Here is an 18,379-nt window from a genome sequence, read left to right as displayed (position 1 = left end):
TCATACAATAGCTCAGACATTAACTCTTCCCAGATGCTTCTCCTCGTGGTAACTTATTTTCCCCTCTCTACAAACCATGGTGGTATTAACTGCTTTTTCTGCTTCTTCCATTATTGTACTTAGGATTGCAGAGGAATATCTTTTTCATGTCTCTTTTTTTTTTCCTTCATGAGAATATAAACTGGCAACCTTTGTTTTAATTCATCTTTGTACCCCAATCACTTAGGGTAGCACTTGACATGTAATCAGTGCTCAACAAGTATCCATTAACTCACTCTCCCTGGTTAACTCTCTCCTAGCACTTATCACACTAGGTACAGTTACTGTTGGCTTGCTTATTTGTTGTCTCCTCTCAGCTGAGCTCCTTGCTGGCAGGCATTGTGTGTGTCTGCATGTGCGTGGGTGTCTGTGTCTTTCTCAATACGTGTTAAATAAATATCTTAATGAACAAATGAGAGCTGAATATAAACATTTTTTAACCTTGTGTCTTTTTTTGCTTCAGTGTCTGCGCTTCTATTCTCTCTGCTATATGTTCTGATAGCACATCTATCTGTGCTTTTTCTGCTCCACAGCAATATTAATGGTTATTTACCTTTTCTTATATTTGTATTTTTTCTCTCATTGTCTTGCATCTCATTTAACCAGATAGCACTGTAATGACGATCCATACTGTTAAACATTTTTTAATTTAAAAAAAACACTATTAAATCACTTGTTTTTTAAATCATTCATACAATAACTCAGACATTAACTCTTCCCAGGTGCTTCTCGTCATGGTAACTTATTTTCCCCTCTCTACAAACAAGGGTCGTATTGATTATTACTACCTTACTCAATGTATGCAAGCACAGTGTATATTATCCTCAATACCCCCCTATTACATAAGGAGCAATCAGGATTTGAATGTAGGTCTGTCTGACTCCAAAATTTATGTTCTTTCTTCTTAGTAACATTGCCTCTCCTCTTCCACTGGCAAGTCTTGGTTCCTATTTCTGACGTGTTACAGCAGGCTCTGGACACATTTACTAACTACTTCAAAAAAAAAGTCAAGCTTATTGCTTTATTCAATTCTGCATCTCTTTATTTGGCTATAGCCATTGCTTTTCTCAAAAGAGCTCTGTTGTTTTTACACTCTTCTTTGATTTTTCTTTTTTATTCGACCATTTATGTGAATCACCTTCCCCTTAGTCACAGCTTCTTTTTATTTCCTTAAGTTCAAAAATAATAGTAAGAAAATTCTTAATGCAAATCATTGGCACTCATCTAGTGAATACGCGCATGAAACTTCCCCCAGTTTGTACTGTTGTATCCACCGTCTCACCATTTGATGCCATTCCCAACTCTTATACTATTTGAATAAATTACATTAATTCAGTATATGATCTATTGTTCATATATAGTTCATTTTAAAAATGGCAACGTTAAAAAAAAGATGCCATACTTAACAAAATTTGTTCAGTACTATGTGCATAACAAATATTTGCAGGACCTTTGGGTGATGGTGATGATATATGATTACTTACCTTGCAGTAGCAGTGTATGATTTAATAATTTTGTCTTTTAAATAAGCATCCATTTGCAATGGACCTTTTACATTTGGGACATTTGACTTGAGCAAATAATTTCACTTGATTGCTTATTCACATGATAGGCAGGCTTAAGCAACCTAAGTCAAGGAAAATGAACTTGTTTAAGACGATTTGAAACTGATTAGTTTGAATTTAGTTTGCTGAAGTTAACTGTGTGGTATGAATTTCTATATAGCCATTTTCTTAACATTTAAGCTCTGTAAAATATTCTGAATATCTACTTCTAATGCTCTGCTGTACCTCAAGCAAGACCATGCCATTGTAACTGCAGTGATCCAAAGATGGGGTTGATAATCGAGGGAAATGAGCAAAAAACCTATTGAACACCATAAAGACATACTGGTATATTTTATGAAATGTGTTTATCAAGAGTTAACAGGATGGTGATTTATTTGTAGAGATGGCAATTAGAATATTATTGAAGTTGTTAAATACCCTGGAATCCTTAGATTGAATCCACAGGGTACTGTATTTTTATATTTATTTAGCTATATCTTACCAGCCTATTAATTTGTTACTTCATAGGAGTATAGATACAGACTATGATTTTTAAAAAAAAAAATACAGTAAACCTTTGACAGCAAACCTTTGAATGAAAATTCTTAAACTATTTTGCTTTTATTTTTTAATTTTGCGGATATTAAAAGAGACAGTGGTATATGCACCATTCAAAATAGCTACTCAGCAATGTGTTAGTCTAGTTTAGACTTCTCTTAAAAAGGAATTAAAATCTTGCAAATAAATCTCCCTTCCTATTTCTATTCTCTCCCTCTTCAGAAACGATCAAAACCTGAATTTGGTGTGTATTCAGTACATGCAAGAAATTGGATTCTTAGTTCTTAGACCTACACATTCCTAATAATCTTGTCTTCCACCTCACACCAACCACCCTCTATGACAGTTTTACCTATATCTTGTCATTTCCAATATTGGAGTTACCTGCTGATCTCAGTTTTAAGAGTCCACTCTCTGACAACCAACACCTCTCTCTCCAGCTTACTTACTCTCCTAGTACTGTCACTCTAACAATTATTTGACCCTTTAAGATGACCAATCTATCATGCCTACTATATTTGTATATTCCCCTTCTTGTCCTTCCTTCCTTTCTTACAGAACCTACTTATATTTGATCAAAATAAGCATTCATTTAAATAACTTTCAAAACCTTGTTTCTATGACTTGAAAAGCCCTATCATTGAATTAAGCCAGTATCCTAACCTCTGATTGTGGCTAAAGGAAAACATGAGTGCGCTAATTTCTGTCATCATGGGGGAATCCTGGTTTGATGGGCCTTAAAGGTTATAGAATGTGAGGTCTCTTTATGAAAAAAAGAACGTAAGATCATGAATACAGAATGCCCACAGCCATTTTAATGTCACTTGACAGAAGATACATTATATTAGAAAAAGAAAATAGTCATTGTGGTTAAAATATCTCATTTTTGCAAACTTTACAAAAACATATGGCCATGTGAAAACACTGTTAGGAACACTCAAAGGACTGTATAAGGGCTGGGGATCAGTTAGAGGCCCTAATATTTAAGCTTCTTTAGCATTGGAATACATTTGCCCCTGAGTAGAACTTAAATTTTATGGCTATAAGTCTCAAGTGACATTCAGCACTACCAAGAAATGTCTAGACAGTTCAGTTTTTCTGACAACTGTTTCATATCTTCTTACTCTCTTCAATCCTAATGCCCACATCACCCTCACTTTAATAATCTTCCCATATAATTCATAGAGAACACAGATGCAATAAATGAGAATTACCTTTTTCTCTTACCAGTCTATTTGCATCTGTCTTCACACATTCTGATATAATAATGGAAGACCCTTCTGCTCATTACCCATGCACTTGCCAAGTAGATGCTGTTGTCTCTTACACAGGGGCTTTGCACCTACAATTTTCTCCTCTTTCCCATGAATCATTATTATTTCTCTGTTAATAGCGTATGAACATTGCCTAATATTGCTCAGCTTGGAAAGAAGCAAACACAAGATAAAACGCAGACCTGCATCCCAGCTCTGTCCTTCTGTTCTTTATAACAAATCTTATGCAAATAAGCACTCCTGTTCCCCTGAACTCATACTTCATTTTCTATTCAACCCATTCAAACAAGGATTTTCTCGAAGTATCATATTCTAGATCCAAAGTTATTTTTTCTCATTAATTTGAAGATATTTTTCAGTTTTTCTTTCATTTAGTTTTTAAACTATTGTACATATTTAAGGTGTACATCATGATGATTTGAATATTCATAGTGAAATGATTACCTCAAGCTAATTAACATATCTCATGCAGTTACCTTTTATGTGGGTGTGTGATGAGAGCACCTGAAATATACTATCTTAGCAAATTTCCAGTATTATTATTAATTACTATTATTAATTATAGTCATGTTGTACATTAAATCTCTAAACTTATCCATATTTCATTTAGTTTTGCTTGATACGACATCTGACGACATTTGGATATCATTTCTTTGTTGGTAATCTATTTTTTCTCTCTGGGAACTTTAGAATTTTCTCTTCCTATTTCAGAGTTCTGAAATTTCACAATTCCATGTCTAGGGGTGTGTGTGTTTCTGTGTGTGTAATATATCCAGTTTACCACTAAGTGGGACTTTTCAATTTAATGACCCATGTTGGTTTTCAGTACTGGAAATTTTTCAGGTATAATTTTGTTACATACACCCCCATCTGTTATTTTCTTCAAAAAATTTCAGTTTTATTGAGGTACAGTTGTCAAAATTGTATATATTAAAACTGTGAAATGTAATGATTTGACAAACTTTGTGAAATACCACCCATCAGTAACCTCACAGAGTTACTTTTTTTAAAAAATTTTGTGCTGAGGTCTTAAGGTCTACACTCGGCAAATTTCAAGTAAGCAATACAGTATTATTAACTACAGTCATCATACTGTACATTAGACCCTCAGAGCTTATTCATCTTATAACTGAAGGCTTGTACCTTTGACCCTATCTCCCCCATTTTCACCACCTGTCAGCCCTTGGTAACCACCATTCTGCTCTGTATTTCTTTGACTTCTGTTTTTTTCTTCTTTAGATTCCTCATATAAATGAAATCATGACAGCATTTGTCTTTCTTTGTCTGGCTTATTTCACTTGGCATAATGCCCTCTAGATTCATCCATCTTATTGCAAATGGCAGGATTCCCTTATTTCTCATGCTTGAATAATATTTCACTATATATCAATATGTATAGTGATCTCACAACTTCTTTGTTCATTCATCCATTGACAGACACTTAAGTAGTTTCCATATCTTACTATTGTGAATGATGCTGCAGTGAACATGGGACAGACGCTGCAGACATCTCTTTGAGAAACTGATTTTGTTTCCTCATATATATAACCAGAAGTGGGATTGCTGGATCGTATGGTAGTTGTGGGATTTTTTTTTTTTTTTTTTGAGGAACCTTTATACTGTGCTTCGTAATGGCTGTACCAATTTACATTCCCATGAACAGTATACAAGGATTCCCTTTTCTCCACTTCCCTTGTGAGCATTTTCTGTCTCTTGTCTTTTTGATAAAAGCCATCTTAACTGGTGAGAAGTGATACCTCACTGTGTCATTGATTTGCATTTCCTTGGTGATTACTAATGTTGAGCACCTTTTCACGTACTTGTTAGCCATTTTTATGTCTTCTTTGGAAAAACGTCTACTCAGGTCATTTCCCCATTTTTATAATTGGGTTATTTTGTTTTTACCTATTGAATTATATAAATTCCTTACACATTTTGTACATGAACCCCTTATTACATAAATGGTTTGCAAATATTTTCTCTCATTCTGTAGGTTGCCTTTTCAATTTATTAATTATTTCTTTTGCTGTGCAGAAGATTTTTAGTTTGATATAGTTCTACTTGTTGATTTTTGCATTTGTTTCCTGTGCTTTTGGTGTCATATGCCAAATATAATTGCCAAAACCAATGTCAAGGAGATTTTTCTCTGTGTTTCCTTCTAGGAGTTTTATAGTTTTAATTCTTGCATTTAAGTCTTTAATCCATTTCAAGTTAATTTTTATGAGTGGTGCAAGATAGGAGCACAGTTTTTGTTTTTGCATGTGACTACCCAGTTTTCCCTGGATATTTATGTATTGACGAGATAATCTTTTCCCCACTGTGTGTTGTTGGTACCCTTGTCAAAGATTAGTTGACTCTATATACTTGGGTTTATTTCTGGGCCGTTGATTCTGTTGCATTGGCCTATGTGTCTGTTTTTATGCCAGTACCATAGTGTTTTGATTACTAAGCTTTGTAATACAGTTTGAAATAAAAAGTGTTATACCTCCAGTTTTGTCCTTCTTTCTCAAGATTACTTTAGCTACTTTGGACCCTTTTTGGTTCCATATGAATTAGGATTTTTTTTTCCTGTTTCTGTGAAAAATGTGATTAGAATTTTGATAGAGATTGCATTGAATCTCTAGATTACTTTGTGTAGTATGACCTTTTTAACATTGTTAATTATTCTAATCCATGAACACAGGATATCTTACCATTTATTTTTCTTCCTTAATTTCTTTCAACAATGTCTTATAGCTGTCAATATACAGGATTTTCACCTCCTTGGTTAAATTTATTCTTGAGTACTTTATTATTTTTGATACTATTATAAATTGGATTGTTTTCTTTATGTCTTTTTCAAGTAGTTCATTGTTAGTTTATAGAAATGCAACAGATTTTTATGTATTGATTTTGTATCTTGCAAGTTTACTGAATTCATTTAATTATACATTTTTTGGTGGAGTTTTAAGGATTTTCTATATAAGACCATGTCATCTGCCAACAGAAAATTTTAATTATTCCTTTCTTATTTGCATACTTCTTTTTCTTACCTAAATTCTCTGGCTAAAACCTCCAGTACTATGTTGAGTAGAAGTGGTAAGAGTTGGCACACTTAATCTTGTTGCTGATCTTAGAGAAAAAGCTTTCAGCTTTTCACCATTGAGTATGATTATAGCTGTGGGCTCATCATATATGGCCTTGATTATGTTGAGGTAGATTCCCTCTATATTCACCTTGTGGAGAGTTTTGCTCATAAATAGATGTAGAATTTTGTCAGATGCTTTTTCTGCACCTATTGAGATGATCATATGGTTTTTATCCTTAATTCTGTTAAAGTGGTGTATTGCGTTTATTTATTTACATATGTGAACCATCTTAGCATCCCAGGAATGAATCCCACTTGATCATGGTATATGATCTTTTTAATGTGCTGTTGAATTCTGATTGAAGGTTTTTGCATCTGTGTTCATCAGAGTTATTGGCCTATAATTTTCTTTTCTTGTAGTTTGTTTTTCTGGCTTCAGTGTCAAGGTAATGCTGGCCTCATTAAATAAGTCTGTAAGTGTTCTCTCCTCTACAATTTGTGGAAAGAGTTTGAAAAGGTTCGTGTTAATTCTTCTTCAAATGTTTGGTAGAATTCACCAGTAAAGCCATCAGGTCATAGCTTTTTTTCATTGGAAGTTTTTAATTACTGATTCAATTTTCTTATTATTGGTCTGTTCATATTTTCTATTTCTTCATGATTCAGCAGATTATACATTTCTAGGAGTGTATACATTTCTTCTAGGTTACCCAAATTTTGGCATACAATTGCTCATAAGTCTCTTTGATTCTTTCTATATTTATGGTATAGGTTGTAGTGTGACCCCTTTCATTTCTGATTTTGTTTGAGTTCTCTATATTTTTCTTAGTGTAGCTAAAGATTTACCAATTTTTATATATTTTAAAAAACACACCTCTTTCCGTTGATGATCTTTTCTTTTGTTTTTGGCTTATTTCACTTGTTTTGCTCTGATTGTTGTTTTTTCTTTTCTTCTCCTAACATTAGACTTAGTTTCTTCTTATTTTTCTAGTTCTTGAGGTATAAAGTTAGGTGGTTTATTTGAGATCTTTATTTCTTAATGTAAGCATTTATCATTATAAACTTCTATCTTAAAACTCTTTTTGCTGTATCCTGTAAGTTTTAATATTTTAGTATTTTCATTTTTATTTGTTTCAAGATATTTTTTGATTTCCCTTCTGATTCCTTCTTTACCCATTGGTTGAGTTCTTGATCTTTGGGTCTTCTCTTCCCAATGCCCTAGCTCTGTATGAACCTATAGCCTCTGTCAGTCAGTTGGTTCTTTCACAAACGAGTGCAACTCACACAAACCCCTGCTGTGATGTAGTGAACCTTGACCTGGTAACCCATCTAGTGGAATACCTTCAGCTAGTTTCTTCCTGCTTCTCCTCAACTCCTGCTTTGCTTTCCAGTTCCATTTCTATTCTACAGGCATGGTTACCTCATTTTTGACTGTAGCTATGTCTTTTTAGTATTTTATTCTTATATCGTATGCCTCGATCTGTATTTGAAACAAAGGTGTTACACAATCTGGACAAGAAACAACTAATTTGCCATAGAGTTTAGTAAATATTTCTCGGTGTTTTTGTAAATTTTATAATGATAATAATACCTTACTTTTTTTCCTCTATTAGCTCTTTTCCCTTAGCTATTGGTTCTCTTTTTGAGAGTTTTGTTTTAGTTATTAGTTTTCCTTTGTTGAGTTTTGTTTCTCTTTTTCATGGGCTGTTTCTTATATTTTATTTTATATATATATATAAATATATATAAAATATATAAAAATATTTATGTTTTCTTATATTTTATTATTCTTAGTAGCAATGTTATATAAGATTAGAAAAGATGGGTTGCTGTAGAAGGAAATGAGTGCTCCGAAATTTGAGCCTCTTGGCTCCCCAGGCCTTTCTTATTAGTACACTTATTCTCCTAAGATTGGGCACAGCCTGACGATTAGAGGTAGCCATCAGGAGAAGAAGAAAAATAAATGGAATTTTGGGATATATTTTCTCTAATCAAGTTTTGATTAAGTATCTGTTTATTTTGCATTTTTGGTAACATAAAATATGACCTTGTTCCTTTTTTACTATTATTAAATGTATACTGTTTTGGAATAATCATATCAGTGTTTTTGCTTTATTTTTTTAACAGTATAAGGAAAAAATCAGAGCTCAAGTCTGAAATCCAATCTTTGTTGCAACTGAGGTCAAAAAATGAAGATTTTCTTAAACAGCTATACAAGGAAGCTTATAACATTGGTGCCGTTTTCCACCTAACCAGATTTAAAACAGAGGAATTAGAACAGAAAACAGCAGAAGTGAGAAGAAGATTCAAGGTTTGTATCTCTGTCTTCTTCTTAGTTATGAAAAGGGTAATGAGCCTGAATTTCATCGATTTAATATTGATAGAGTTTAATTTAAGCTATATTAGTCTTTTCAAAAAAGTCACTCCTTCTGATAAATCAGAAGAAAATCCCTTTTCTTCAGAGGTCCAGCCTGAATAGAAGAGAAATGGGGCTCAATGTAGCTAACTAACACTCATGTCTACTTTTTTCTATCACCAACCTTAAATACCTGGATCACCAGAAGAGAGTGGTGCTTGGTTCAGTCTCATCCTACATATCTAATGTATAATAGTTCTGTCTCTAGTAGGAAGAAGGGATGCTGGGAAGTGCCCTTGCACAGTTACCAATGTAAGAAAAGGCTGTACCTACATTAGGCCTGCAAGTTATTAGATTCCAGGGTACCAAGCAATTAGTAGACCACAGAGCTGCAAAAACAACTGCTCATATGCGTCTAATCCATTCCTATGTGAGAGAGATGACAAATAGCCACTCCCTGCCACTTGGCATAGGGACTATCAAAGTCAACTCCGTTTTACCGCAAACCAGGGGACCACTTTAACAGGCTACTTCTGTCCATCACACATCACATCTGCACCTCTTCCATCTTTGGCATTTTTTTTATTAAAGACTTTTGGTCATACAAGTATCTGTAAAATACAGAGTCTGTATTCTCTGTTTAAGCCCTGCAGTAGCACTATCTTCACTGAAGACTTTGTCTTGTGCTATTTAAATTTAGGACATGTAGATTGTCTGCCAGTAAATGTTTCTGTACTGTGACACCAGGGTTTTCTTCCCATACTGAGTCCAGCTCTCCGACTGACTTGGTATATTGTGCCTGTGTCCCTTCCCATGGGTTATTCAGTGGGATGTTCATATTTTATATGTTTCAAAATCAGTATAATAAAAGTTATGTATAGTAAAAATTAACCTCAAAATTATTTTAGAAATATTAGGAATGTGATTATATACATGGTTTAGCATATATAACAATATTATAGATGTCATTTATAATTTGCTTTGATTTTTCATTAACATGTGTTGCTCTATGGCCATCAATTAATTTTTTTTCATTGAGACTATCAGTGAAGACATCATGCACAGATGTGGCCACTTAATGTTTTTATTTATTCAGTTGACAGGAAACCCTTGGTATCATTCATGTATTTGTCCCATAGCTGTCACAACCTACTTTAATTCTTCAGACATATTGCTTCACTAACCTGAGGCACTAGTTTATGAAGAAGGATATTGCACTGAACTGTTTATTCTAAATTTTCCTGATGCCATAAACTACAATATGTAGGTTAAGTGCAAATTTGATGTGACTCCACTATACTTGCTTTGCCAACCCAAATTGCCAGCCGAAAGCGAAGTGTCTTTCTGGCTAGATCAAGCCGAATTGAAGAAATTGTTCATCAGGTCCTTTAACTACTGTATGGCTGAGAGATAACTAGAAGGAAGCAACAGAAAGAAATTACTCCATCTAGGAAATATTCCCCTTTGCTACGCATGTCTGCTAATCTCTGAGTTTAATATATAGGACATTAAATTTCTAGATGTATACATGTGTATCTGCGTCAGAGTGGTAATGAATTAAAAATAAATTTCTAGATAGTCCTTAGACAATTCAGGTTTGTAGTAATTCATGTTTGTAGTTTCTACCTTTGCAATGACCCACTGTGTTTCATTGTCTAATTAATTAAAATCTATATAATTTTCTCAGTCAGGGCATCATGTTTTACTTGCAGAAAATTTTGTGTATTTGTTGATACTGAAATTAGTCCTTAATACATGTCTTCCAGAAATTAATTAGAGCCATACCACCTATGAGCTAGATCTGAAAAATAACCTTTTATAGCCTTAGAAGTAGACTTTCAGAATTATGTTTTTTTCAAATGCCTCTATAAAATGCCCAATAAGTTTTTGGCAGTCTTAAACTAGAAGCAACCCTGAACAATCAAAATATCTAGCAGTTTATGGAATATTCCAGCTATTACAGATGATTTGCCCCAATATTTCCATACCTTCAATCCCAATAACTGTTCTATTCAGAAAAGACATGATTAGCCAAGTCTTAGGATAAAATTAGCTGATAGTGATGGGAGATAAATCAATAAAAGGGTAATATGTGTTCAATTATGGTGTGAACAGAAAATCATCCAGTATTGTCTGGAGAATGTGATATTGTAACAAAAAAAATTCTTGAAAGCTTTCATCAGATGTTAAGTACTTCTTAACATTCAGTAGAAGATTTCTGTTCAAGCTGCAGGAATTTGGAGGATTTTTGCTTGAACATATCAGAATTCTGGTAGAAAAGTAAAATATCAAACCACTCTGGTTCCAGGTTAAAATGATGGTATTAGAACTAAGTGAAAACTTAGTAGAAAAGAAGGAAGGCAGTAGAAAGGAAGACATAGTTTTCTGCAAGCCTACTATATGCTGGACTCTATACATGTTAATTAATTTAGTGTTCATGATTCTGTGTGGTTGTTATTAATACACTCATTTTGGGGTGAAGTGATTTGCCCAAAGTAGCCTAGCTTTTAGGTAGCTGTGTAGACTTTGGGGACAAGGTCTTCTGATGCTGGCCTTGGAATAAACTAGTCAGTCAGATACTAACTACACATATACTCTGACAAACAAAGATTGAATCAGGTTCAAAAATTCAAAATAACCATATTAGGGATGATTTTTAAGACTTTGTTTTTTTAGGGCAGTATTAGGGTCACAGAAAAATTGAGTTGAAGGACACAGATTTCCCATATCCCCATGCTTCCACACATGCATAGCCTCACCCATTATCAACATACCCCAGCAGAGTGGTACATTTGATACAATCAATGAACATACATTGCCACATCATAATCACTCAAGGTCTATAGTTTACATTATGGTTCACTCTTGATGTTGTGTACATGCCTTTATTTTGAACAAATGTATAATGGCATATGTCCATCATTATGGTATCATACAGAGTATTTTAACTTCCCTAAAACTCCTCTATACTCTGCCTATTCATTCCTCTCCCCACTCCCCAAACCATGGCAACAACTGATCTTTTACTCCATAGTTTTGCCTTTTCCAGAATGTCATAATGTAGCCTTTTCAGATTGGTTTTTCTCACTTACTAATATACATTTAAGGTTCCTCTATGTGTTTTCATGACTTGATAGCTCATTTCTTTTTAGCACTGAAAAATATTCTGTTGTCTGGATGTACCACAGTTTATCCATTCACGTACGGATAAGTATCTAGATAGCTTCCAAATATTGGCAAACCCTCCAGAAAGTAGGCATAGAGAGAACTTACCTCTATATAATAAAGGCCATATATGACAAACCTACAGCCAACGTCGTTCTCAATGGTGAAAAACTGAAACCATTTCCACTAAGATCAGGAACACAAGGTTGCCCACTATCACCACTATTATTCAACATAGTTTTGGAAGTTTTAGCCACAGCAATCAGAGAAGAAAAAGAAATAAAAGGAATCCAAATTGGAAAAGAAGAAGTAAAGCTGTCACTGTTTGCAGATGACATGATACTATGCATAGAGAATCCTAAAGACTCTACTAGAAAACTACTAGAGCTAATCAATGAATTTGGTAAAGTTGCAGGATACAAAATTAATGCACAGAAATCTCTAGCATATACACTAATGATGAAAAATCTGAAAGAGAAATTAAGGAAACACTCCCATTTACCATTGCAACAAAAAGAATAAAATACCTAGGAATAAACCTACCTAAGGAGACAAATGACCTGTATGCAGAAAATTATAAGACACTGATGAAAGAAATTAAAGATGATACAAACAGATGGAGAGATGTACCATGTTCTTGGATTGGAAGAATCAACATTGTGAAAATGACTATACTACCCAAAGCAATCTACAGATTCAGTGCAATCCCTATCAAACTACCAATGGCATTTTTCACAGAACTGGAACAAAAAATTTCACAACTTGTATGGAAACACAAAAGACACCGAATAGCCAAAGCAACCTTGAGAAAGAAAAATGGAGCTGCAGGAATCAGGCTCCCTGACTTCAGACTATAATACAAAGCTACAGTAATCAAGACAGTATGGTACTGGCACAAAAACAGAAATGTAGATCAATGGAACATGGTAGAAAGCCCAGAGATAAACCCACGCACATATGGTCACCTTATTTTTGATAAAGGAGACAAGAATATACAATGGAGAAAAGACAGCCTCTTCAGTAACTGGTCCTGGGAAAACTGGACAGCTATATTTAAAAGAATGAAACTAGAACACTCTGTAACACTATACACAAAAATAAACTCAAAATGAATTAAAGACCTAACTGTAAAGCCAGACACTACAAAACTCTTAGAGGAAAACATAGGCAGAACACTCTATGACATAAATCACAGCAAGATCTTTTTGACCCACCTCTTAGAGAAATGGAAATAAAAAATAAACTAATGGGACCTAATGAAACTTAAAAGCTTTTTCAGAGCAAAGGAAACCATAAACATGACAAAAAGACAGCCCTCAGAATGGGAGAAAATATTTGCAAATGAAGCAACTGACAAAGGATTAATCTCCAAAATTTACAATCAGCTCATGCAGCTCAATAACAAAAAACAAACAACCCAATCCAAAAATGGGCAAAAGACCTAAATAGACATTTCTCCAAAGAGTATATACAGATTGTCAACAAACACATGAAAGAATGCTCAACATCAATAATCATTAGAGAGATGCAGATCAAAACTACAATGTGGTATTACCTCACACCAGTCAGAATAGCCATCATGGAAAAATCTACAAACGATAAATGCTGGAGAGGGTGTGGAGAAAAGGGAACCCTCTTGCACTGTTGGTGGGAATGTAAATTGATGCAGCCACTATGGAGAACAGTATGGAGGTTCCTTAAAAAGCTAAAAATAGAACTGCCAGATGACACAGCAATCCCACTACTGGGCATATACCCTGAGAAGACCATAATTCAAAAAGAGTCATGTACCACAATGTCATCGCAGCTCTATTTACAATAACCAGGACATGGAAGCAACCTAAGTGTCCGTCGACAGATGAATGGATAAAGAAGATGTGACACATATATACAGTGGAATATTACTCAGCCATGAAAAGAAAAAAACTGAGTTATTTGTAGTGAGGTGGATGGACCTAGAGTCTGTCGTACAGAGTGAAGTAAGTCAGAGAAAAACAAATACCGTATGCTAACACATATATATTGAATCTAAAAACAAACAAAAAAAGGGTCATGAAGAACGTAGGGGCAAGACAGGAATAAAAACGCAGACCTACTAGAGAATGGACTTGAGGATACGGGGAGGGGGAAGGGTAAGCTGGGACGAAGTGAGGGAGTGTAATGTACTTATATATACTACCAAATGTAAAATAGAAAGCTAGTGGGAAGCAGCCACATAACACAGGGAGATCAGCTCGGAGCTCTGTGACCTCCTAGAGGGATGGGATAGGGAGGATGAGAGGGAGATGCAAGAGGGAGGAGGTGTGAGGCTATATGTATATGTATAGCTGATTCACTTTGTTATAAAGCAGAAACTAACACACCATTGTAAAGCAATTATCTTCCAATAAAGATGTTAAAAATAAATAAAAATAAAGCCACTATAAACATCCATGTGCAGGTTTTTGTGTGGATATAAGTTTTCAAGTCCTTTGGGTAAATACCAAGAAATGTGATTGCTGGATCTTTTAATAAGAATATATTTAATTTTGTAAGAAACTACCAAACTGGATTCCAGAGTGGCTGTACTGTTTTGCATTCGCACCAGCAATGCATGAGAGTTCCTGTTACTTCACATCCTCGCCAATAGTTGTTGTTGTCAGTGGTCACGATTTTGGCCATTGAAATAGGTTTGTAGAACTAGCTTACTGTTGTTTTAATTTACATTTCTCTGATGACACGTGATGAGGAGCATCTTTCATATGCTTATTTGCCATTGTATATCTTCTTTGGTGAGATGTCCATTAAGGTCTGTGATATATTTTAAATCAGATTTATTTTCTTACTATTGAGTTTTCAGGTTTTTTCAATAATGTTTTAGATAACAGCCCTTTATCAGCCCTTTAGATAACAGCCCTTTATCAGCCCTTTAATCAGCCCTTTTTCAATAATGTTTTAGATAACAGCCCTTTAGATAACAGCCCTTTATCAGCCCTTTATGAGTCTTTTGCAAAACCTTCTCCTGCTCTGTGTCTTGTCTTCTCACTTTTGACATTGTCTTTCACAGAGCAGAAGTTTTAATTTTAATGAAGTCCAGCTTATCAATTCTTTCTTTCATGGATCATGCCTTTGGTGTTATATCTAAAAAGTCATTGCCATACCCAAGGTCATCTAGGTTTTCTCCTATGTTATTATCTTCTGGGAGTTTTGTAGTTTTGCGTTTTACAATTAGGTCTGTGATTCTTTTTGAATTAATTTTTGGGAAAGGTGTAAAGTCTGTGACTAGCTTCAGTTTTTTTGCATGTAGATGTCTAGTTGTTCCAGCCTCATTTGTTGAAAAGACTTTCTTTACTCCATTATGTACTCATTGTTCCTTTGTCAGAGATCAGTTGACTGTATTTCTGTGGGTCTATTTCTGGACTCTTTGTTTTGTTCCATTGATCTATTTGTCTGTTCTTTTGCCAATACCACACTGTTTTAAATACTGTAGCTTAGTAGTATGTCTTGATATTGAGTGTTGTCAGCTCTCCATCTTTGTTTTTCTTCAATATGGTGTTGCCTCTTCTGGGTCTTTTGCCTCTCCTTTGGAATTAGTTTGTCAGTATTCCCAAAATAACTTGCTGGGATATTGATAGGGGATAAATTGAACTTACAGATCAAGTTGGGGTGAACTGACTTCTTAACATTGTTGAGTCTGCCTATGCATTAACATGGAATATCTCTACATTTATTTAGTTTTTTAATTTCATCAGAGTTTTTTAGTTTTTTTGTATGGCTCTTGTACATATTTTGTTAGATTTATATCTAAGTATTTCATTAAGGGGAGTACTAATTTAAATGATGTTGTGTTTTTAATTTACAATTACACTTGTTTATTTTTATTATATAGGAAAACAATTGATATTTGTGTATTAACCTTGTGTTAATTGCTATAATTGCTTATTTAGTTCCAGAAGTGTTTTTGATAATTGTTTCAAATTTTTACATAGACAGTCGTGTCATTCACAAACAAAGACAGTTTTTCTTCCTTCCCAATCTGTATATCTTTAATTTGCTTTTCTTGTCAGTGCATTTTCAAGGATTTCCAGTACAATACTGAAAAGGATTGTTGAGGTGGGACATCTTTGCTTGTTTGTACCTGACCCTAGTGGTAAATTTTGAGTTTTTCACCATTGACTATAACGGTAGCTGTAGATTTTTTGTAGATATTCTTTATCAAGTAGAGGAAGTTCCTCTTTATTTTAACTTATTGAGAGTTTTTACCACGAATGAATGTTGGATATTGTCTAATGTTTTTTCTGTACTTATTGTTACGAACGTGTGATTATTTCCTCATTAGCCTGTTGATATAATTGATTACATTAATTGATTTTCAAATGTTGTACTAGCCTTGCATACCTGGGATAAATCCTGCATAGTCATGGTGTATAATTCTTTTTACACATTGTTGAATTTGATTTGCTAATATTTTGTTGAGGATTTTTACATCTATTTTCATGAGTGATATTGGTCTGTAGTTTTCTCTTGTAATGTCTTTGTCAGGTTTTGGTATTACAGTAATGCTGCCTTCATAGAGTGAGTTAGGAAGTAGTCCCTCTGCTTCTATCCTCCAAAGGAAATTGTAGAGAATTAGTATAATTTCTTCCTAAATGTTTGGTAGAATTCACTAATAAACCCCTCTGGGCTTGATGCCTTTATTTTGGAAGGTTATTAAGTATTGATCCCATTTCTTTAACAGACCTATTTAGATCATCTGTTTCTTCTTGTATGAGTTTTGGCAGATTGTGTCTTTCAAGGAATTGGTCCATTTCATCTCAGTTATCTAATTTTTCAGCAAAGAGTTTTTCACAGTGTTCCTTTATTATCCTTACAATATCCATGGGACCTGTAATTATGTCTCCTGTTTCTTTTCTTCTGCTGACTTTGGATTTAATTTGCTCTTCTTTTTATAGTTTCCTAAGGTGGAAACTTAGATTTTTGATGTTAAATCTTTCTTCTTTTCTAATATATGCATTCAATGCTTTGAATTTCCTTCTAAGCTCTGCTTTTGCTGCATATCACAATTTTGATAAATTACGTCCCCATTTTTATTTAGTCAAAAATATTTTAAAATTCTCTTGAGATTGATTCCTTGACCATGTATTATTTAAAAGTATGCTTTTTAGTCTTTAAATATTTAGGGACTTTCCAGTTATCTTTCTGTTATGGATTTCTAGTTTAATTCCCTTGTTGTCTGATCACAGACATTGTATGATTCCTTTTTTATAACTTTTTATTTTATATTGGAGTATAGTTGATTAACAATGCTGTGTTAGTTTCAGGTGTACAGCAAAGTGATTCTGTTATACATATATGTGTATGATTCCTTTTTTAAAAGTTTGTTTAGATGTTTAAGGGTCATTTTTTCTCTTTTTTTAAATTGAAGTATAGTTGATGTACAATGTTGTGCTAGTTTCTTGTACAGAAATGTAGTTCATTTATACATAAATATATTTGTATTTTTTCATATTCTTTTCCATTATGATTTATTACAGGATATTGACTGTATCAATAGTTCCCTGTGCTATATAGTAGTAGGACCTTGAGGTTTATCTACTTTATATAGAGTAGTTTGTATCTGCTAATCCCAAACTCCTAATTTATCCCTCCCCACCTCCTTTCCCCTTTGGTAACCGTAAGTTTGTTTTCTATGTCTGTGAGTCTGTTTCTGTTTCATCACTTGTGTCATGGTTTAGATTCCACATATAAGTGATATCATATGATATTTGCCTTTCTCTGTCTGACTTACTTCACTTAGTATGATAATCTCTAGGTCCATCTGTGTTGCTGCAAATGGAATTATTTCATTCTTTTTTATGGCTGAGTAGTATTTTTAATGCTAGGAAAAGACAATGTGTTGTCCTTAGAATGTTCTTGGCCATGGTAATATGGTCTATAACTTTACAGTTTAGAAGTTTGTGACTTTGCTTGAGTTCTTTTTCAAATATTTCAACCAACCCTTAACTCCTTTTTAGAGAAAAATCTTGGCCCTGCCTTCAAATACTATTTGTTCGTCTCTGAATCAAAGTTTATAGGGCCTTTATTTGAGCAAAGTAAAAATCAAAACCTTCTAAAAAGCTTTCTTGAAGAGCATAATTTCTGCCACTCCAGGCCTCTTTAGAGCAAGTCCATCTTGTTCAATGGACAGAACAAAACAACTTTAATAAGCCACAATTTGATTTGTGCACTATGCAACTTCTATCACAATTCCAGGTGAAACTGGTGGTATTTTTAAAATGGTTATAAAATGGACATTCTGATAATTTATTCATTTTGATTCTTGAGAATTTATGCTTCCTAGTCAAATCTAGAGGATATTACTTTTGACCCATGTGCAATAGCCTTTATTGAGTTATGA

General features: G+C 33.9%; 1 protein-coding gene across 1 annotated transcript in view; it reads left to right on the top strand.

Moving 5' to 3' along the window:
* Positions 1–18,379, top strand: part of CCDC178 (coiled-coil domain containing 178) — a gene marked incomplete at both ends in the record, with an annotated part of 378,504 nt that overhangs the window by 101,506 nt on the left and 258,619 nt on the right. The window contains 1 exon segment of the mRNA XM_082667126.1: positions 8,610–8,793. Within this exon segment, the coding sequence (XP_082523252.1) occupies positions 8,610–8,793 (184 nt within the window).

The sequence above is a fragment of the Grampus griseus genome (assembly GCF_964374135.1).
Source record: "Grampus griseus genome assembly, chromosome: 12".
NCBI lineage: Eukaryota > Metazoa > Chordata > Mammalia > Artiodactyla > Delphinidae > Grampus > Grampus griseus.
This window is presented reverse-complemented; position numbering and strand designations above follow the sequence as displayed.